General features: G+C 41.7%; 1 protein-coding gene across 1 annotated transcript; it reads left to right on the forward strand.

Annotated features, from left to right (window-relative positions):
• The first annotated feature begins 2761 nt into the window (after positions 1-2761).
• Positions 2762-4536, forward strand: LOC136355385 (uncharacterized). The gene is made up of 3 exons (XM_066307917.1): positions 2762-2839; positions 2918-3858; positions 4398-4536. The coding sequence occupies exons 1-3, from the start codon at positions 2762-2764 to the stop codon at positions 4426-4428; spliced, it is 1050 nt and encodes a 349-aa protein (XP_066164014.1). The 3' UTR covers positions 4429-4536.
• The last annotated feature ends 13178 nt before the right edge of the window (positions 4537-17714 follow it).

Below are 17714 nucleotides of genomic sequence, written 5' to 3' on the forward strand. Positions count from 1 at the left end.
CGGCGGCGCGGCGGCGTGGAGACGGCGGCGCGGTGGCGTGGAGGAGTGGGTAGAGATGAGGGGGGGTGGAGACGGAGGAGAAGAGGGGAATAGTGGGGCTTATATAGGGGAAGGGAAAGAGATAAGGGGAGGGGAAGACGCGACGGCGGCGCGGGGCTCGGGGTGGGGGCGCGCGGCACGGGGCTCGGGGCGGGACGCGACGGGCGGCGGCGTGCGGCGCGCGGATGAGCGACGACGGCGACGGACGAGCGACGCGACGGCGACGGACGAGCGGCGACGGGACGGGCGACGCGATGGGCGACGGCGCGCGGCACGCGGCGCGAGGTGCGGGCGCGGGCGCGGCAGTGGTGCGCGGCGCGAGGCGGCGTCAGCGCAGCAGCGGCGGCGCGGGGCTCGAGATGACGCGACGGCAGCAGCGGCGACGCGACGGCTACGCGGCGCGGCGATGGCGACGGCGATGGACGAGCGGCGCGCGTGGCAGGGGAGGGGAAGGGGCTAGGGAGCCTCGTCGAACACCTAGAGGCTAATGAATAGTGTCTTTTTCCTATTTTTCCCAATTTTAGATTATTTCCTATATGAATTTGATTCTATAATTTCTAAATCTTGCATAAATGAAGTTTACTCAATATGTGTATTATCTCAACTAATGAATTCACCCTAGATTAATATTACTCATATTTTATTTTTATGTAATTTATTTGAGTTTTATTTAGAGTTAATTCTTATTCCATCGTATTTAAATTTAATTGATCCAAATATGGTCGCGATAATATTTTATGTATTTCTATCCCACCTAATCTTTATTTTAAATTATAATTTATTTATTTCTTTAACCAAATCTAATTGCAGGGTTAATTCCTAATTAATTTTCCCCTATTTGTGATCGATGAATTCCGAAATCAAAATCCAATAAAATCGTCGAATAAAATTGGCATGATGCAATTTATTTAAAAAGTTTTTTGAAGATCCGTATTTTTAGAGTTTTGATTTTGTCGGTCGAATTTTCAGAGTGTTACACCCGGGCCCTGCCTCTCTCCGGCCTCGGATTTCGCCGCCTCCGCTCGACCCGCCGCCCAGCGCCGTCGCTGCCCGGGCCGAGCCTCTCTCGGCCTCGCGCGTCGACGGAGGAGGCGGCGGCGGCCGCGCACGTCGACGGAGGAGGCGGCGGCGCGCTGCACGCCTGGTGGCTGTGCACGGGCAGGCTGGAATGGCTTGGATCTGAGGATGGGATTGGGAGTTTGACCTTGACTTAGGGATAGGTTTTATATATCCCCGTTAATTGGGGCTTAGTTGTAAACTTAGCAGCCATGGCAAAAACTCTAGATCGGTTAAAATCCAAAGAACAGAACAAGGCTCTGATACCACTTGTAGGATCGAAACACAAGAACTAAGCCAATCAGAGACGGGGTGAATGGTTGGTATACCCAAAAACCCAAACTTTTTGCGGAATTAAAAGTTATCCTCAAATTCGATGTAGATCGGTCTGACCGAGGTTGATCTTCCGGTCTGACTGCACCTGTGCCACCGGTCTGACCGGTGTAGATCGCCTGGTTGGACCGCCCTGAAATCACCTCTGCTTCCTGAAGCCATCGCCAGTCTGACCGCAGGTACACCACCGGTCTGACCGCCGCGATGCCGTCGGTTTGACCGCCGGTATGTCGCCGGTTAGACCGCAGAACCCAATGAAACACAAATCGAAGAACTATCAAATTAGATGACAACTTTATTGCTTCTCTATGTGTTTACAAAGTGCACCAACAACACTCCTTACAAAAATCTCGACTAAACTCGAAACCTTAATTAAACTAGCAACTCAATTGCTCTCCAAAGTGAAACCGGGAAGCCTCACGCTCCCTCTCTATTTATACAAGAGGTAGGCAGCCTAAAGCCACGAACCAAACTCATACTAGAAGTTCTAATCCCCATAGGAAACCTTCTCGTATAAGAAACAAACTTTACATAACCAATTATACCAAATTCGGACTCCTTCCAAATTCGACTCCGCATTCCAAATGCACACAATACCTCCATCGTATGCCATATGGAATCTTCACCAACCATGTGCATTGATGTCACGTCCTGATAAATTCATCTCGAATTAAAAATCATTCTCTAAAAAGAATAATATAATTAATTAAAATTCGAAAAGAAATTGGCAAACACTAAAGTACGTACAAGAAAAATTCGAATGTGGCCCGGAGAGTTTTTGTTAAATTCTCCTTGGTCTAAAATGAGCCCTCAAATTTTACTTGAATTTTCAGAGCACCGGAAATATTTATTAAGCAACAAAAACAATTATCAGAGTTTATTAAAAAGAAAAAACCTAAAAATAATCCCCCTCCTCCCTTTGGGCCAAGTCTAGCCCAAAGTCCTCCCCCTCTCTCTCTCGGCCCGTGGCCAAAGTCCTCTCTTCCTCCCTCTCTTTCTCTCCCTCTCCTTCTCTCCCTCCTTCTCTTGGGCCTCCCCTTCCCCCTCGGCCCAGCTCCCTTTTCCTCCCCTCCCGCCTGGGCCGCCTCCCGGCCCAAGCCGCCCCACCCAGCCTCCCGAGCCGCCCCCCTCACGTGCGCCGCACGCGCGCCTGACCGGTGGGTCTCACCCGCCCGGTCGTCGTCCTCCTCCCGCACGGTTTCTCTCTCTCTCCCGTGAACCCTAGGTTCTTGCTCCCTCTAATCCGTGCAAATCAAACCATGGATTCCAAAATTAAGTGGGGGGTTTTAATCCCCATTGATTCCTCTTCAATTCCCCCCAATTTCCCCCTTGAATGGCGCCCCCAATTGTCGGGAACGGACGCGTCTTCCCCGGCCGCTTTCCATGGCCGCCGGCCACAAACTCCGCCACCGTTCCCCGCTCCTCCCGTGGCCGGCTCCCTCCCCGCGCCTATAAAATGGAGCATCCTCCCTCCGTTCTATCGTTTTAGCCTCCTCCCGCGTCTTTCCGTGGCCGCACCACCTCTCCCCGCCTTCTCCTTCTCTCTCTCCGGCGCCGGCCGGCCTCCAGCCGCCTCTCCCTCCTCGCCCGAGCGCCGTCCGGCCGCGCCGTCTTCTCCCTCGGCCTCGCAGGTGCATCCTCTTCCCCGGCGCCGCCTCCGATTCGTGGGGAAATCGCCGGAGACGCGCCCCCGCTGGCAACAGTGGCGTTGCCGCCACTGTTCCGCCTCCGGCCGCCTCTGCCGCGTCTCCCGTGCGCCGGCCGACGTCGCCACCACCTCTCCCGGCACCGGAACGCCGTCCTCTTCCCCGGCCAGGCCACGGCGTCGCCCGTATTTCGCCGGAACACCGTCGTGCCGCGCCGGCCTCTCCATCCTCCTCGCCGGAATTTCCCCGGTCGACCGCGTCGTCGTCTTCTCCGGTATCGCAGCGGCAAGGTCGTCCTCGGCATCGCTTCCCCTCCATCCAAACCCCTCCGCGGTCCATCGTCGTCGTCTCCATTCGTTCTCGTCGTCGACGTCCCGTCGGTCGCCCGGCTCGTCGTCTCGCTGCGCCGCCACCGTCATCGTCATCGCAGCGGCGTCTTCCACGCCGTCCTCGTCTCCGTGCAGCCGCTGCCGGCTGCCCTCGTCGCCTCCTCGCCGGCCCCGGTCGTCGTCGTCGTCGTCCTCTCGTCGTTCCCGGTCGTCGTGGCGTTCGTCCCTCCGTCGAGCCGTTCTCGTCCGTCGTCCGCGTCCGTCAAGCAAGCCGCGGCAGCCCCGTCGTCGTCTTCGTCCTCGACTTCGCGTCGTCAAGCGTTGCGCCGGCTGCGTCTCGCCTTCATCCAAGGATCGCCGCCGAAGTCGTTCCCTCGCCGTTCGCCTCCGTCGTCCCCGAGCCGTCTCCGCCGCGCCCGTTCGTCGTCATCGTTCCCACGCCTCGTCGCGTGGCGGTAAGGGTCTGTCCTCTTGCTGCCCCCGTCCTCGTCCTTTCGGTGTCGCCTGTGCCCGTTGTGCGGTTGTCGACCCCGGTACCCGTGTACCGGTGTCGGTAGTCGCTCGCTTGTGCGTGTGGTGACCTTGTTAGTGTGCCCGCTCGGTAGCTGCGTGGTTTCACGTGTGCAGCCCGCGTGGTGTCTAGTGGAGTCCGCTTGTCAGCCACTCGCCTCGGTTGACGCATGGGGTCCGCTTCCGTCGACCCGTGGACCGTCTCTGTGTCCTCGGTCTACCACGGTCCTTTAGGTTGACATGTGGGGTCCGCATGTCAACAGCGCAGCCTTTCTGTCTTTTCCAGGCTAGCGCTTCCACATGTTTTATAGTTGCAAAGCTTAATTATAATAATCCGCAAATCTCCATATAACAGCATTAAACTTCGGATGATCATATCTTGGTCATACGAACTCTGAATCGACCCGTTCAAGTCTCCTAATATTTGTTATAACCTAAAGAACCGTGTGCTTTCTTTTTATGTATTGTTATTGCTTCTTTATAGGCTTGTAGCTTTGCTTGTGTGCTTCGCGTAGCTTCTGTCGTTCTGGAGGTTCCCGAAGCGTGGTTCGCGGTCGTCGCCGAAGGTTCGGAAGGCCGTTCTCTCTGAGCAAGGCAAGTCACATCATCCTTGAGCATATTGAATCCCAGTTTATAAAATTATTTTGATTTAAATTAATGCATTATCGCTTTATTGAAATTCTTGCGTTATCACTGTTTTATTTAGCCATGCCTATTTACCTTTGTTATGACATTATTATTGCTATTGTCATTATTACCTTGTTCACCCTAGAATAAATAAAACCCCAACTAGTGGGTACTCTATTCATGGTTCTACTAGTATGAATTTAGGTAGATGCTTCGCTGATTAATTAGGCAACATTAGGTGGTTTTATAACTCTAGACTTTGGGAATATTCATATCACTTGGACACTATGGAATGGTTGGATTATTGTGGAATTGGATGCACACCTCCCCCTCTATTCAAAACCCTCAAAATGGTTTTAGGCTGGGCTCGGGGTGCATGGTTTTGATAGTAGCACCTCGGCCACATAAGGACCGGTCTTCGGGCCTCTGTTGCAAAGCACTACCGTACTTCCACATGTCTAGTGGGTAAGGCTTAGTTTGTGGCTTAGTCTGGTTATAAAAAAAAGTACACGGATGGAGATGGACGAAGTCGGGGGTCGATGGACATCTCTAGGACAAATGAAGGCTACACGAGCTGCGGCCCGGTAGTCGAGATGTCATGGCACAGGGCTGGTGTCCTGGTGCTAGGGGCTTAGTCCTGCCTACCTGTCCCGGAGGTTCTGGCCGTAGGTGGGGTTGGGTCGATACTCTTGTCTATGGCTAGGATGGGTTGGAAACTATGTCACGTCTTCCGTCCGTATGCCGTGGTGGTATGTGGCACGTGGTTACACGTGAGGAAGACGTGTCTTGTGGGTAAAGATGTACACCTCTGATCATAGTATAACCTATTCGAATAGCCGCGCCCTCGGTTATGGGCAAGCCTAGCAATGTACCCAAGTTAGTGTTTTAAATTCTTAAAACCTGCTTAATAACTAAAATGTGGAATGGTTGGCCTGGGTTGGCTTGGGACGAGCTGGGACCCAGGGTCGGGTTGCCAGTTCAATCTGAATCATCGTAGGCCTTAGGTTAAGGCAGGTTCGTGTGGGTCCACGGCCTTGATTAATAATATTGTATAGCTCTAGGATCGTGTTTACAAAATAGCTTTGGGCAACTAAGTGACTTTTAAATGCTGTTTACTGTAAAACTTAACCCCTATATTATTACCCCTTGTACTCCCTTGCATTAATCATGCATCTCCCGGTGTGGCTTGCTGAGTACGGTGGTTGTACTCATTCTTGCTCTATCTTTCCCCCCTTCAGTAAGAGAAGCTTTGGAGAAGAAGTCTTAGGTGGAGTCCTGGCTTATACCCCAGTTGAGCGCCTGTGAAGATGGAGCCGTAGGCCCGCTAGTCCGCTGCTGTTTATTTTTGTTTGTCAGGCCTGAAGTGCCTTCGTAATAATGTAAATATTATCGATATAATAAAGATGTTCCTTTTGTATCATGTTTGTTTGGTGTACCCCGGCTTTTCCTAGGATGGGGATTAATACACTAGCGTTCGGGAATATCCAAACAATATTACATACGCATAGTATCCATCTAGAAGCCATAAATATGAAACAATCACGGATATCCAAATAAACAACCCGAAACCGAAACCAACACAGAATCAGCCGGTCAGACCACGGGCTGGCCGGTTTGACCACGCGATACACGCCGGTCTGACTGGCAACACCTGCCCGGTCTGACCGAACCCAAATCAGCAGTACTTGTTGATCACCTGTTAAAATCCAATCATCTCCAAAACCACTTCACAAATAAATTCCAAATACCAAAACCAACAATCTCCAATGCCAATAGTTCATCACAGAATAACAATCAAAAACACCTTTGATTTTACAATCTCACACTTAATGAACATATTGGCAAACCCATCAAAAATGTTTTGTTGTTTGGAAAAATAAAAACAAAAGTGGTAAAAAACACACTTCGTACAAATGTACACATCGTGCTCAAAAATCCAAAAGAAAACTTCTCACTTTTTAAAAGAAAGAAATTCCCAATTGAACCAAAAACATGCTCTTCTGCTCTTCTCAACAACTCATTTGCTTCTCCAAAAATTTGAGAAAACTGAGTTTTGCCGCTCCCGCTAACTGTGGCCACCCGATCCCCTTCGGGGCTATCCGGGCCATCCACGTGGCCCTGGGATCGCCCCGCATTGGCGTCCCCCGTGGCGCCACCTTGGCGTCACGCTCTTGCCGTCTCGCCCTCCCCGTCCGCCGTGGCCGCCACGTAACTACCAAGTGGTGCGCCCGTGGACCGGTGCACACGTGAACCTAGTCTACCGTGCACCCACCGCCTTCAGTCACTGATAAGTGGGGCCCGCTTGTCAGCGCCACCTCTTTCCCCAGGTTGACGCCATAAATAATATTAATTGTTCAACAAATTAATAATAATTATAGAAATTTTATAAACTCAATTTTGTTGCCATTCAAGCACCCAGACCTCTGATCTAGATTTGGAAGACCAAGTGTGCAATGAAAATAAAAGTCTTTGCTTGGTTATTCTTCTGGGACAGGTTGAATACAAGAGATATGTTGGATAGGAGACACTGTGCCAAAGATGACGACGATCTATCATGTGTACTGTGCAACACTAACCAAAGGGAAACCAGAGATCATCTCTTCTTTAACTGTCCATTTAGCACTACTTGTTGGCAATTTCTGGGAATTTCATGGAATGCTAATCTTGAATTTTACCAAAGGATAGCTCTTACAAAATGGTAGTTCAATCAGCCTGGTTTTCTGGAAATCTTCTTTATGGCTGCCTGGCACATCTGGAAACAACGAAATGGGCTCATCTTCAGGAATTTCCAGCCGACCTTCCATTCTTGAGAGACCGACCTTCCATTCTTGGAAGTCTCTCTTTACAAATGAAATTCTTCTGCATCTCTGCAGAATGAAGGATCCCCTGAAGCAATCTAATGTTAATTGGTTACAATCTTTACAGAGTTTTTTCATTTTCTCTTGTTTCTTCCTGTAAATATTACCTGTAATTATTCCTTCAATAAATGAAAATCACACTGCTGGGCTAATACCTGGCAGTACTTTCAGTCAAAAAAATAATTATAGAAATTCATTTAAATGCCTCAAAAACTTCTAAAATTCATATATAATTCATTCGAACTCCGAATTGAGCCATTCAACTTGCAAAATTCATCTAAAATTGTGCTCTACATGTTTTTTTACTATTCATGTACTGTTTACTTGGTTTATATTAGTGTTTTTCCTCGTGTTGCGTGCCAGCGCGTAGACTCTGTCGTTTCGGAAGTCCGCGGTCACGAGGAAAAGCGTTCACAAGATTATTTTGAAGAAGGAAGGCAAGTCAAACATTCCCCTTGAGCAATATGATCCTATTTTACAAATGTTTTATCATTTGCAAATAAAATTGTATGTCTTTCTAATTACATGGGAATAGGGTTTAATTATCTGCTCGCTTGTGCCATATTACTTGACACCCGTCCTTTGTAAAACTTGAGTGATAAATCGACTAGCCTGTGTTACTTATGTTGACCCAGCTAGAATTATTTATGCTTAGCCATGCTTAATTACCACTAGCTCTGTTGATGGGATAATTACATTATTATACCTCTTAGTATCATGACGAGCTGCATGCTCGGGACATCCGGCCATATTTCATTGGTCGTAATTATCTAACTAAAATACGACTTAATGGTGGGCTGTGGGTGTATGGTTTTGCTGGTTGCACCCATGGCAATTAAGGACCGGTTCGCGGAAAACCATGAAAGACATACAGAGCTTGCCACGAGCGGGAATGGGTAACTGCCTAGGGGTGGACAGAAGGCTCGTGGCTCGTTAGCTCGCTCGGCTCGTTTCATTTTTCTAACGAGCCGAGCTAGGATTTTAGCTCGTTAGAGATAACGAGCCAGCTCGAGCTGGCTCGCGAGCATAAACGAGCTAGACGTCAGCAAGTCAGTAGGCTGAAGCCCACAACCACAGCCCACAGGCCCACATCATCATAACCCTAGTTCTCAGTCCCAGGTTCCCATAGTTCTTCACGCGTGCGCCTCTCTCCATGTCGCTCCGCCGCCACTTGCCGAGTCGCAGAGATTTGCACAGATCTGTTGGTAAATTTACATGGACCAATAAACTAAATTCTCCTGCTAGAGAAGTTTTAGATAGAGTGTTGGTCTCTCCTAACTGGGAACTATCCTTCCCATTGACTTTGGCCAGAAGCTTGCTAAGGGTTGGATCTGACCACAATCCCATTTTGATATGAAATAGATTCAGATTTGATCCTACATGGCTAAGACAAGAGGGTTTCAAAGAGTGGGTGATAAAAAAGTGGCCTGAGAGAAGAAAATCATACAGTTTGGATCACTGGATCTGACAGGGGAACCTGTTAAGGAGATTAATGAGAGGGTGGGCTTTGAATAGAATGAGTGATAATAGAAGAGAGAAGGAGAAATTAATGAAAGACATTCAACATATTGAGGAGGAGGCAGAATCAGGGTAGATTGTACATGAAAGGTGGAGTCTGAGACATAAATTGGAAGAACAACTAATGAAAATCTATCAAGCTGAGGAAATTTATTGGCAAAGAAGAAGTGGAGAGAAATGGATTATAGAAGGTGATTCGAATACTTCTTTCTTTCATGGGGTTGCCAATGGGAGGAAGAGGAAGACAACCATTATAGTCTTAGAAAATGAGGGAGTCGAAATAACTGATCTACAGGAAATAAAAAAAAATCATATTTATGACTTCTATAAATCCTGTTTGGGACAGAACAGGCTCCCAAAGTTGTTCTAAGCAATGAGATTTGGAGCAGTAGAGGGAGGTTAGAGCAGGGGGATGATGAATGGTTAACTAGGCCTTTCTCAACGGAGGAGATAGAAGAGGCCCTCAAGGAGAGGAAGTCAAATACAACTCCTGGCCCGTATGGATTGCCAATGACCTTTTTTAAAGAATTCTGGCCACAAGCTAAAATATCAGATAAAAGAGATGTTAGATCTGCTGTTTGAGGGTGAGCTAGATATGTGGAGACTGAATTATGGGATGATTACCGTGATTCCAAAGGTGGCTGATGCAAATACAATTAGACAGTATAGACTAATCTGTTTACTCAATGTAAGCTTCAAATTGTTGACAGAAATTCTGACAAGCAGATTGACCACAGTAGCCCAAAAGATTGTCAATGTGAGACAAACAGCCTTCATTTCAGGCAGATATATCTTGGATGGGGCTGTCATCCTGCATGAAGTCCTACATGAACTAAAAAGTAAAAATCAGCCTGGGATTATTCTCAAACTTGATTTTGAGAAAGCATATGATAAAATTCAATGGGGTTTCCTATTTGATGTTCTGCAAAGAAACGGATTTGGGGAGAAATGGATAGGATGGATGAAACAAGCCACTATGAATGGTAGAGTGGCAGTCAATATAAATGGAGTGGGTGAAGAGTTCTTTAAAACACACAAAGGTTTGAGGCAAGGTGATCCTTTGTCACCATTGCTCTTTAATCTGGTGGCTGACGCTTTAGCCGAGATGTTAGAGTTGGCCATAGAAAAGGGCCACCTACATGGGTTGGGGCCCCATTTGGTGCAATGGGGGTTGACACACCTACAATATGCAGATGATACAATATTGTTTATGGAGCCTTCAGATTCAAATATTCTGACAGTCAAATTCATGTTATCTCTTATATCGAATTCAACGCTGGTTCCCGGGCGGATGGCCCTGCCACGTGGCGCGGCGCGGTTCGAGGATGTAAACCTTATGCGTGAAATTTCAAGGTTCGCCTTTCGCGCGTGCCATAATTTTCATGGCCTCCACTCCTTCAATCTCGTGACTCTACGATGCTTCGTGATTTATCTGGCAGGTGCGACCGTGCGACAGACTCATCGACCCCATGGAGTCTCGGCGTGCAGCCCAATGGTCCAAGCAGCCATACAGGCCCATAAGCCCCAATGAAAATTTTGTCTGCGCAAGGCCTTTTTTTTTTTTTGCTTTGGCTATAGCACTAATTTTATACATCAGGGAAGGAGATGCATGTGAAATTTCTGAACATAATAAGCAAGCTTTCAACCATTGATTCTCTATCATCACACGCTTAGCCTTCTTCTGAAATGCATATGCATGGTTTCATACTCTACTAATAAGAAGCAGCTAATTCACTTATACTCCATCCGTCCCATTTTAAGTGCAGCCATAATTTTCTATGCTCAACTTCGATCGTCTGTCTTATTTAAAAATTTTTAAAAAAAAATTTAAAAACATAAGTCACACATAAAGTGCTATTCATGTTTTATCATCTCATAACAACAAAAATACTAATTATAAAAAAATTTCAAATAAGACAGATGATCAAAGTTGGACACGAAAACTCATATTTGCACTTAAAATGGGATGGGGGAGTATCACAACATAATAGTGTTTAAGAATTTCATTTGAAATCCTCTTGACCTAAATGTCAAAGCATGCTGCCTTTGTAAAAAAAACACACACAAGATTTGAAGGGATTGTGAGCGTGTTGGAGATTAAACATGGGACCTGGGGCTTGAGACCATATACCTCTTACGACCGCACTATCAAGTGTATCTCCTATGTTGCCTTTGCGACATGTTCAGTGTGTCCTAATCAGTATATAAGGAAAAACATTTGTCAGTTGATTGTTTGACATGTCTACATAATAAAGTTGTTTTTTCCAGTAGCTTAGAATTTAACTGACAAACTTTATTCTGTTCACTTTGAATATAGAGATACATAAGATAGCCAGATAGGTGACGATGGATGGTATAATACTTCAAATTAACAATCAAGACACACATTACTTGACAATTGATTGAGTTTGTAGCATAGAAAAAAACAATACCACAGGTTGCAAAATGTATATTATGTGTTTCTTTCAAGAAACAGAATATATCAATGCTATCTTATTTGCTGATAACTTGGTTTCATTGAATATAGAGATACATAAGATAGCCAGATATGTGACGATGTATGGTATAATACTTCAAATTAACAATCAAGACACACATTACTTGACAATTGATTGAGTTTGTAGCATAGAAAGAAACAATATCACAGGTTGCAAAATGTATATTATGTGTTTCTTTCAAGAAACAAAATATATCAATGCTATCTTATTTGCTGATAACTTGGTTTCATAGTATGGAATGAATTCTAAAACATTTAGATAATATCACATAGAATGAGTATTGCACGGTTTATAAAACCACCATTACCAGGCGCATCAACTGGAGCGCCTATCTTATATTCTAATGCTGACATTGCTAACAAGCTTTGATTGGGCCATGTGGTGCCTTTCCCTTAGTAAATAAAACCACCAGTAGCAGGCGCGTCAACTGGTGCGTCTATCTTATATTTTAATACCGACATTGCTAGCAAGAAAAAACGACGCCAAGACATGGTCACTTTCCCAAACCATCTTCAGATTCCCAAGCTCGGATTTGTGGAGAAAGAAATAGATTCGTCAAGAAAAATATCCATCGAGAAAAATTTTAAAAAAAGAAAGAAAAAAAAGAGCCTCAATGGTCTTTCATACACAGAGGGGAGAGAAGTGCAAATTAACAATGGGCATTTCCATAAAAAACAATGAGGATTTCCAACCTAGAAGGATTGATTGGGCTTTAAAACTATTTTCAATAGAGTGCAAATCAACTTGTTTATAGCAAGATTTCTATATATTTGCAAACAAAACCTATAACACCTTTAAAAATACAATCACCTATTTTATCATTTAATAATCAATTCAATTATAATTTTACACAAAATGAACCCTAAATATTAACGAAAATATATAAAATTCAAAAGATTTTCAAAATCTAACAAAAATAAAACTAATTTTATATAATATATACAATTTCTATTTCTTAAAAACATACTAAAATGAAGCATACTAAAAGAATATGCACATGCTAGAATAGGCACGCCGAGTTTCTAGTACTACTATGAAGCTATGTCGGGTATGAAAATTAACTACAAAAAAAGTGAAGTGGTAGTGCTGGAAGCAGACGAGAGTGAGAAAAAGAGTGTGGCAGATCTTTTCAACTCAGTCATTAAATTTGCCAGCCCAATTCTTTTTAATGTTACCATTTGATTTCTCATCTATTGATCTTACCATGTTGAAATCCCCCCAATCATAATAGGCACCATCATGCTGTTGCACTTCAATAAGAGCTCTTGAAGCAAACCCTCCTTTCTTTCACGTTGAACAGGTCCATATACGTTCATAACCCCCCACAACCGGGCGTTCGTTCACTACAAAAAATCAAAAGAGAAGACTGAATTCATTGTGAGAGTGGGCTTTCACTGCAAGCTACAACCCGAAAGGTACAATATCTGTGGCTTTTACGTGATGCGATATACTCCCTCCGTATTTCAATGTATGACGCCGTTGACTTTTTAACCAACGTTTGACCACTCGTCTTATTTAAAAATTTTGTGCAAATATAAAAATACTTATGTCATGCTTAAAGAATATTTGATGATAAATCAAGTCACAATAAAATAAATTATAATTACATAATTTTTTTTAATAAGACGAAAGGTCAAACGTTTATCAAAAAGTCAACGACGTCATACATTAAAATACGGAGGGAGTATCCTTTATTTTACGGACGACTACTTATATCTCGAGAATGTAGAAGTATATACTCCCTCCGTCCCAAAAAAGGCAAACCCTAGGTTTTCGTGTCCAACTTTGACTGTCCGTCTTTTATGAATTTTTTTTATAATTCGTATTTTTATTGTTGTTAGATGATAAAACATGATTAATATTTTACGCGTGACTTGTCTTTTTATTTTTTTTCATATTTTTTTTAAATAAGACGGACGGTCAAACATTAGGCACGGAAACCAGGGTTTGTCTTTTTTTTTTTGGACGGAGGGAGTATCTCGCTATGTATACATGGTACAATTGTACTATGTTCGATATTTTCCATGACATGCTAATTGATTGGACTGTCAGAGACAAGGCACAATCTGGGGCCTTAAAGATGAATTTGTCGGCTTTATCTATAGGGACGTCATTTCTCCAAGAGGGACATATTATTTATCGAGGGACCGTCGTACCGACCAAGAAAAATATGGTCCGAAATTTCTAGAAGACTTGATATTTCAAGTCGTTCAACAACAAAGTAGCGCTTGTAACGTTTTTCTTATACTGTTTGACCACTCATCTTATTTAAAAAATTTTAGAATTATTTTTTTACATACTTTATTATTTAAAGTACTTTAAGCACAACTTTTCGTTTTTTATATTTGCATAAATTTTTTGAATAAGACGAGTGGTCAAACAATACAAGTAAAAACTCAAAATCTCTTATATTATGAGACGGAGGGAGTACTATTTTGTGTTACCTTTCCATGTCTACTTAATGACTGCAAGCAATGTGATGTTTAACTAATGACTGAAGCAATGTGATGTTTAATTAATTTATGCATATGATGTTTAATTAATGACTACTGTAATGACTCATGGCACTATTTAATCGTTAATACCGTTTCTGTATGCACAATTAAATTAGGAAACCAAGTTTTATTTTTTTATTTTGAAAAACTGGCATCTATGTCGGGTATTTTACAGTACCCCTGCACAGAAGAGACTTATCACTGCCGGGTTTCGTATATAGCTGGCACTGATAAGCCTCATCTTTGTCGGGCTAGGAACCCGCACTAACGGCTCTTACGAACCAGCACTGATGAAAAGCCAGCACAGACTATGGCAGCGGTTGTTGCCTTGTTGGCAATAAGCAAATACTCCCTCCGTCAAAAAAAAAAAAAAAAGTAAACCGCGGGTTTGCGTGCCAACGGTTGACTGTCCGTCTTATATGAAAATTTTTTATAATTAGTATTTTTATTGTTGTTAGATGATAAAACATGATTAATACTTTATGCGTGACTTATCATTTTAATTTTTTTCATATTTTTTTTCAAATAAGACGGACGGTCAAACGTTAGACACGGAACCAGGGTTTGTCTTTTTTTTTGGACGGAGGGAGTAAGGCTTTGTTTGGCGAATAGTACAGTAAAACAATATCCCAACCTATAAAGGATAATATTGTATGCTAGCTATCCAGTCTTTATAACTCATTTAATCATAGTCATTCATCAATTTTTCTTTTCCAGTCCCACCTTTTATTACTCATCTATCTATCTATTATATTATATTATATTCTAAAAGTCCATCAAACTTCCTATAAATACTCTCAAGCTGCCACATGGGACTCCTAAAAACGCTCCTATGCCACCACGTGGTATTCTAATATCGATTGGGACTACCTATATATTTGTCGATAAATTTTTCCCCAAAAATTTGACAGATGTAATTATAGTACAATCGTAGTGTAATTACACTGTAACTTGCATGTAACTACAGTGTAACTTATACGTAAGTTTCACATAATTTTGAATCGTTTGATCTATTACAAGATTTGTTTTGGTGAGAAAGAAAACAAATCATAGCACACACATATGTGAAAGAATTTATTTCCACGACCTCCATTTTACCGAAATAACATGTTACGGAGAGATTTTTGAAAGTTACATACAAGTTACACTATAGTTACAGTGTAATTACATGCAAGTTACAGTGTAATTACACTACGATTGTATTGTAATTACATCTGTCAAATTTTAGAGGAAAAATTTGTCGACAAATATGTAGCAAAATCGTATCGATTTTGCTAAACATCTCCCGCGTGATTTTTTTCCTGGCATTTGACGTTTTTTGGCCACATGATCTTTGCGCCAAGATTTGTGCAGCAATTGCCGTGGATGAGGTCGACAGGAGTCAAGATGTGTTAGTCTTGCCGTGTGAATAAAATACGTGAAGTATGTATTTTTCATATGTCAAATTAAAAAAAATCTCTGTGTTAATTTACATGTCAAATTAAGTACTAATCGATACAACAAATTTAACATATCTTAAACATCTAAATAAAAATTGATTTCTTTAACCATTGAAAAATTAAGACATTTGAAACTAAAATAAAAAATAAAAATAAAATAAAATTACATTTGTAAATTTAGTTGATTTGATATGTAAGTGCACTGTAATTTTGATAAAAATAATGGGTAAGTAAATATGTACTTATTAAATTCTTTAAAATATAAAATTACAGTCCTATATAACTAAAATTACATTTGTAAATTTAGTTGATTTGACATGTAAGTACACTGTAATTTTGATAAAAATAATATGTAAGTAAATATGTACTTATTATTTTCTTTAAAATATAAAATTACAGTCCTATATAACTAAAATTACATTTCTAAATTTAGTTGATTTGACATGTAAGTGCACTGTAATTTTGGTAAAAATAATGTGTAAGTTAATATGTATTTTTTATTTTTCTTTTCTAGTCCGTTGGATGTAAATACAAGGGTAAAAAAAATTTGAGTGATTTTTTATTAGAAATCACCCGACAAATAGATAGATGCTCTCCCTTCTAATATATTAGAAACATTCAGCCCTCAATTTTCATGTAAATGGTGGGTCCGTTATTTTAAACCATTAGATTAGATCATATTCTAATAAATCGATGGACCCACTACTTTTAACTATTAGATTAATCTTAAAAAAAAAAATTCAAAACCACATAATCCATCTCTCTCCTCAACCCCGTTAGCCCATATATGGTACTGTATATATGATCCTCCACTTGTGCTACCGGTGGCCCCAAGAGAAAAAATCAAAGAAAAAACATGTACTTACGAAAATATGTACACATATTCACGGGGAAAAAAAGAACAAAAACGTATGTACGCACATACCGTGGAAGGAAAAAAAATGCAAAAAACAAGCACTATCGATGGAAAAAAAAAGAAGATGTGCGTACATATGCATCTACCATCGAAAAAACAAATGATCCATATGGCTATTTAAAACAATAAAAGAAAAAATATTACATCACTATTAACAATACTTTAATTAAAAATTTCACACGAAACCGTATTATACCTTTTCTTACCAAATAGCGTTGACAATTACTCACATACATATACAAACAACTCCATCTACTTCTTCCACCTGTGAAGCCAAAAAAATATATCTCAAACAAACAAAGATTCCTTCATCTCTGCCTCCCCCTCACCTCAAATGCATATATCGCTGTAAGCTCCTCCCACTAGCTCGAACTAGCACTCTTCATTCCACTCTCCATTTTTATTATTTAGCTATCCAACCAAAAGAGAAATAATTAATAATTTTAATTTTGAAATGATGATAACTTTTAAGCTACATGCTACACGTTTGATTTCTAATATAACTATTTCTATATTTATAATTAAAAAAACACATTAAGACTCGTACGCCTATATTTTTCCATATAAGAAATATATCATAGTCAACCCATGAATTCTATGCGTCATCCGAATAGAAAAAAATATGATAAAATATATCAACATATTACATCATTATATAAATCATTCTATAAATTTGCATAAATATGCATAGCTAAACTAAATCGGTAGAATCCAAAAAAAATTCAAGTTTGAAAGAATATTCTTATTGGTGGACAACACTTACCATTTTGCATGTCGTCTGAATTGAATAAAAAGCTACAATATAATTCAACAACACATGTTTGCGCCATCATATATCATATATAGATATTCTTCTACACCTTTTAGTTATGAACACAATTTCATTTATTTCTTTATGCACAAATCATTAAAAAGATGAATCATTTCTATCTAAGGACATTAAAAAAATGATTAACTAAACTTGATCAATTATGTAAATTATGTAAACATCACTACAATAGATCGTAACACATCCTCCATTGGTACAACCAATACATCTCACAAACTACACAAGCATTACAATTTACAACCATGGGGCAAGGTGACTAGGAGCTGCAAAGAAAACCATTGTTACTAAACAATTGTCATATACTAGACACGCACAAATTCTAATAAATTTATTCAGACTATGGAACCCAAATATTTTTTTGCATAAACGAGTGCATGGGAGTGAAATAGAAGTGAGGAAAGAGTTACTAGACCTGTCTTCACGAGTTAAGAATAACGTATCAATATTAGGTGGGACAAGGCACAACAAGTATAGCTAGGCCTTAGTTTTTAGGCATGGAACATATTTACTATGAATTACAAGAGGACCGTATAGCAAACAAACAATTTACATGCTAGAAAATGAAAAAAAATGAAAGAATTTATTATAATAGAATACAACATAATTATAGCAACTGGATAT

The sequence above is a fragment of the Oryza sativa genome, chromosome 1, assembly GCF_034140825.1.
Source record: "Oryza sativa Japonica Group chromosome 1, ASM3414082v1".
Lineage (NCBI taxonomy): Eukaryota > Viridiplantae > Streptophyta > Magnoliopsida > Poales > Poaceae > Oryza > Oryza sativa.

Coding starts and splice junctions, on each gene's coding strand:
- LOC136355385 (XM_066307917.1), top strand. CDS start 2,762: ATGGCGCCCCCAATTGTCGGGAACGGACGCGTCTTCCCCGGCCGCTTT. Junction 2,840..2,917: donor CGGCCACAAACTCCGCCACC/GTTCCCCGCTCC, acceptor CTATCGTTTTAG/CCTCCTCCCGCGTCTTTCCG. Junction 3,859..4,397: donor CCACGCCTCGTCGCGTGGCG/GTAAGGGTCTGT, acceptor GCTTCTTTATAG/GCTTGTAGCTTTGCTTGTGT.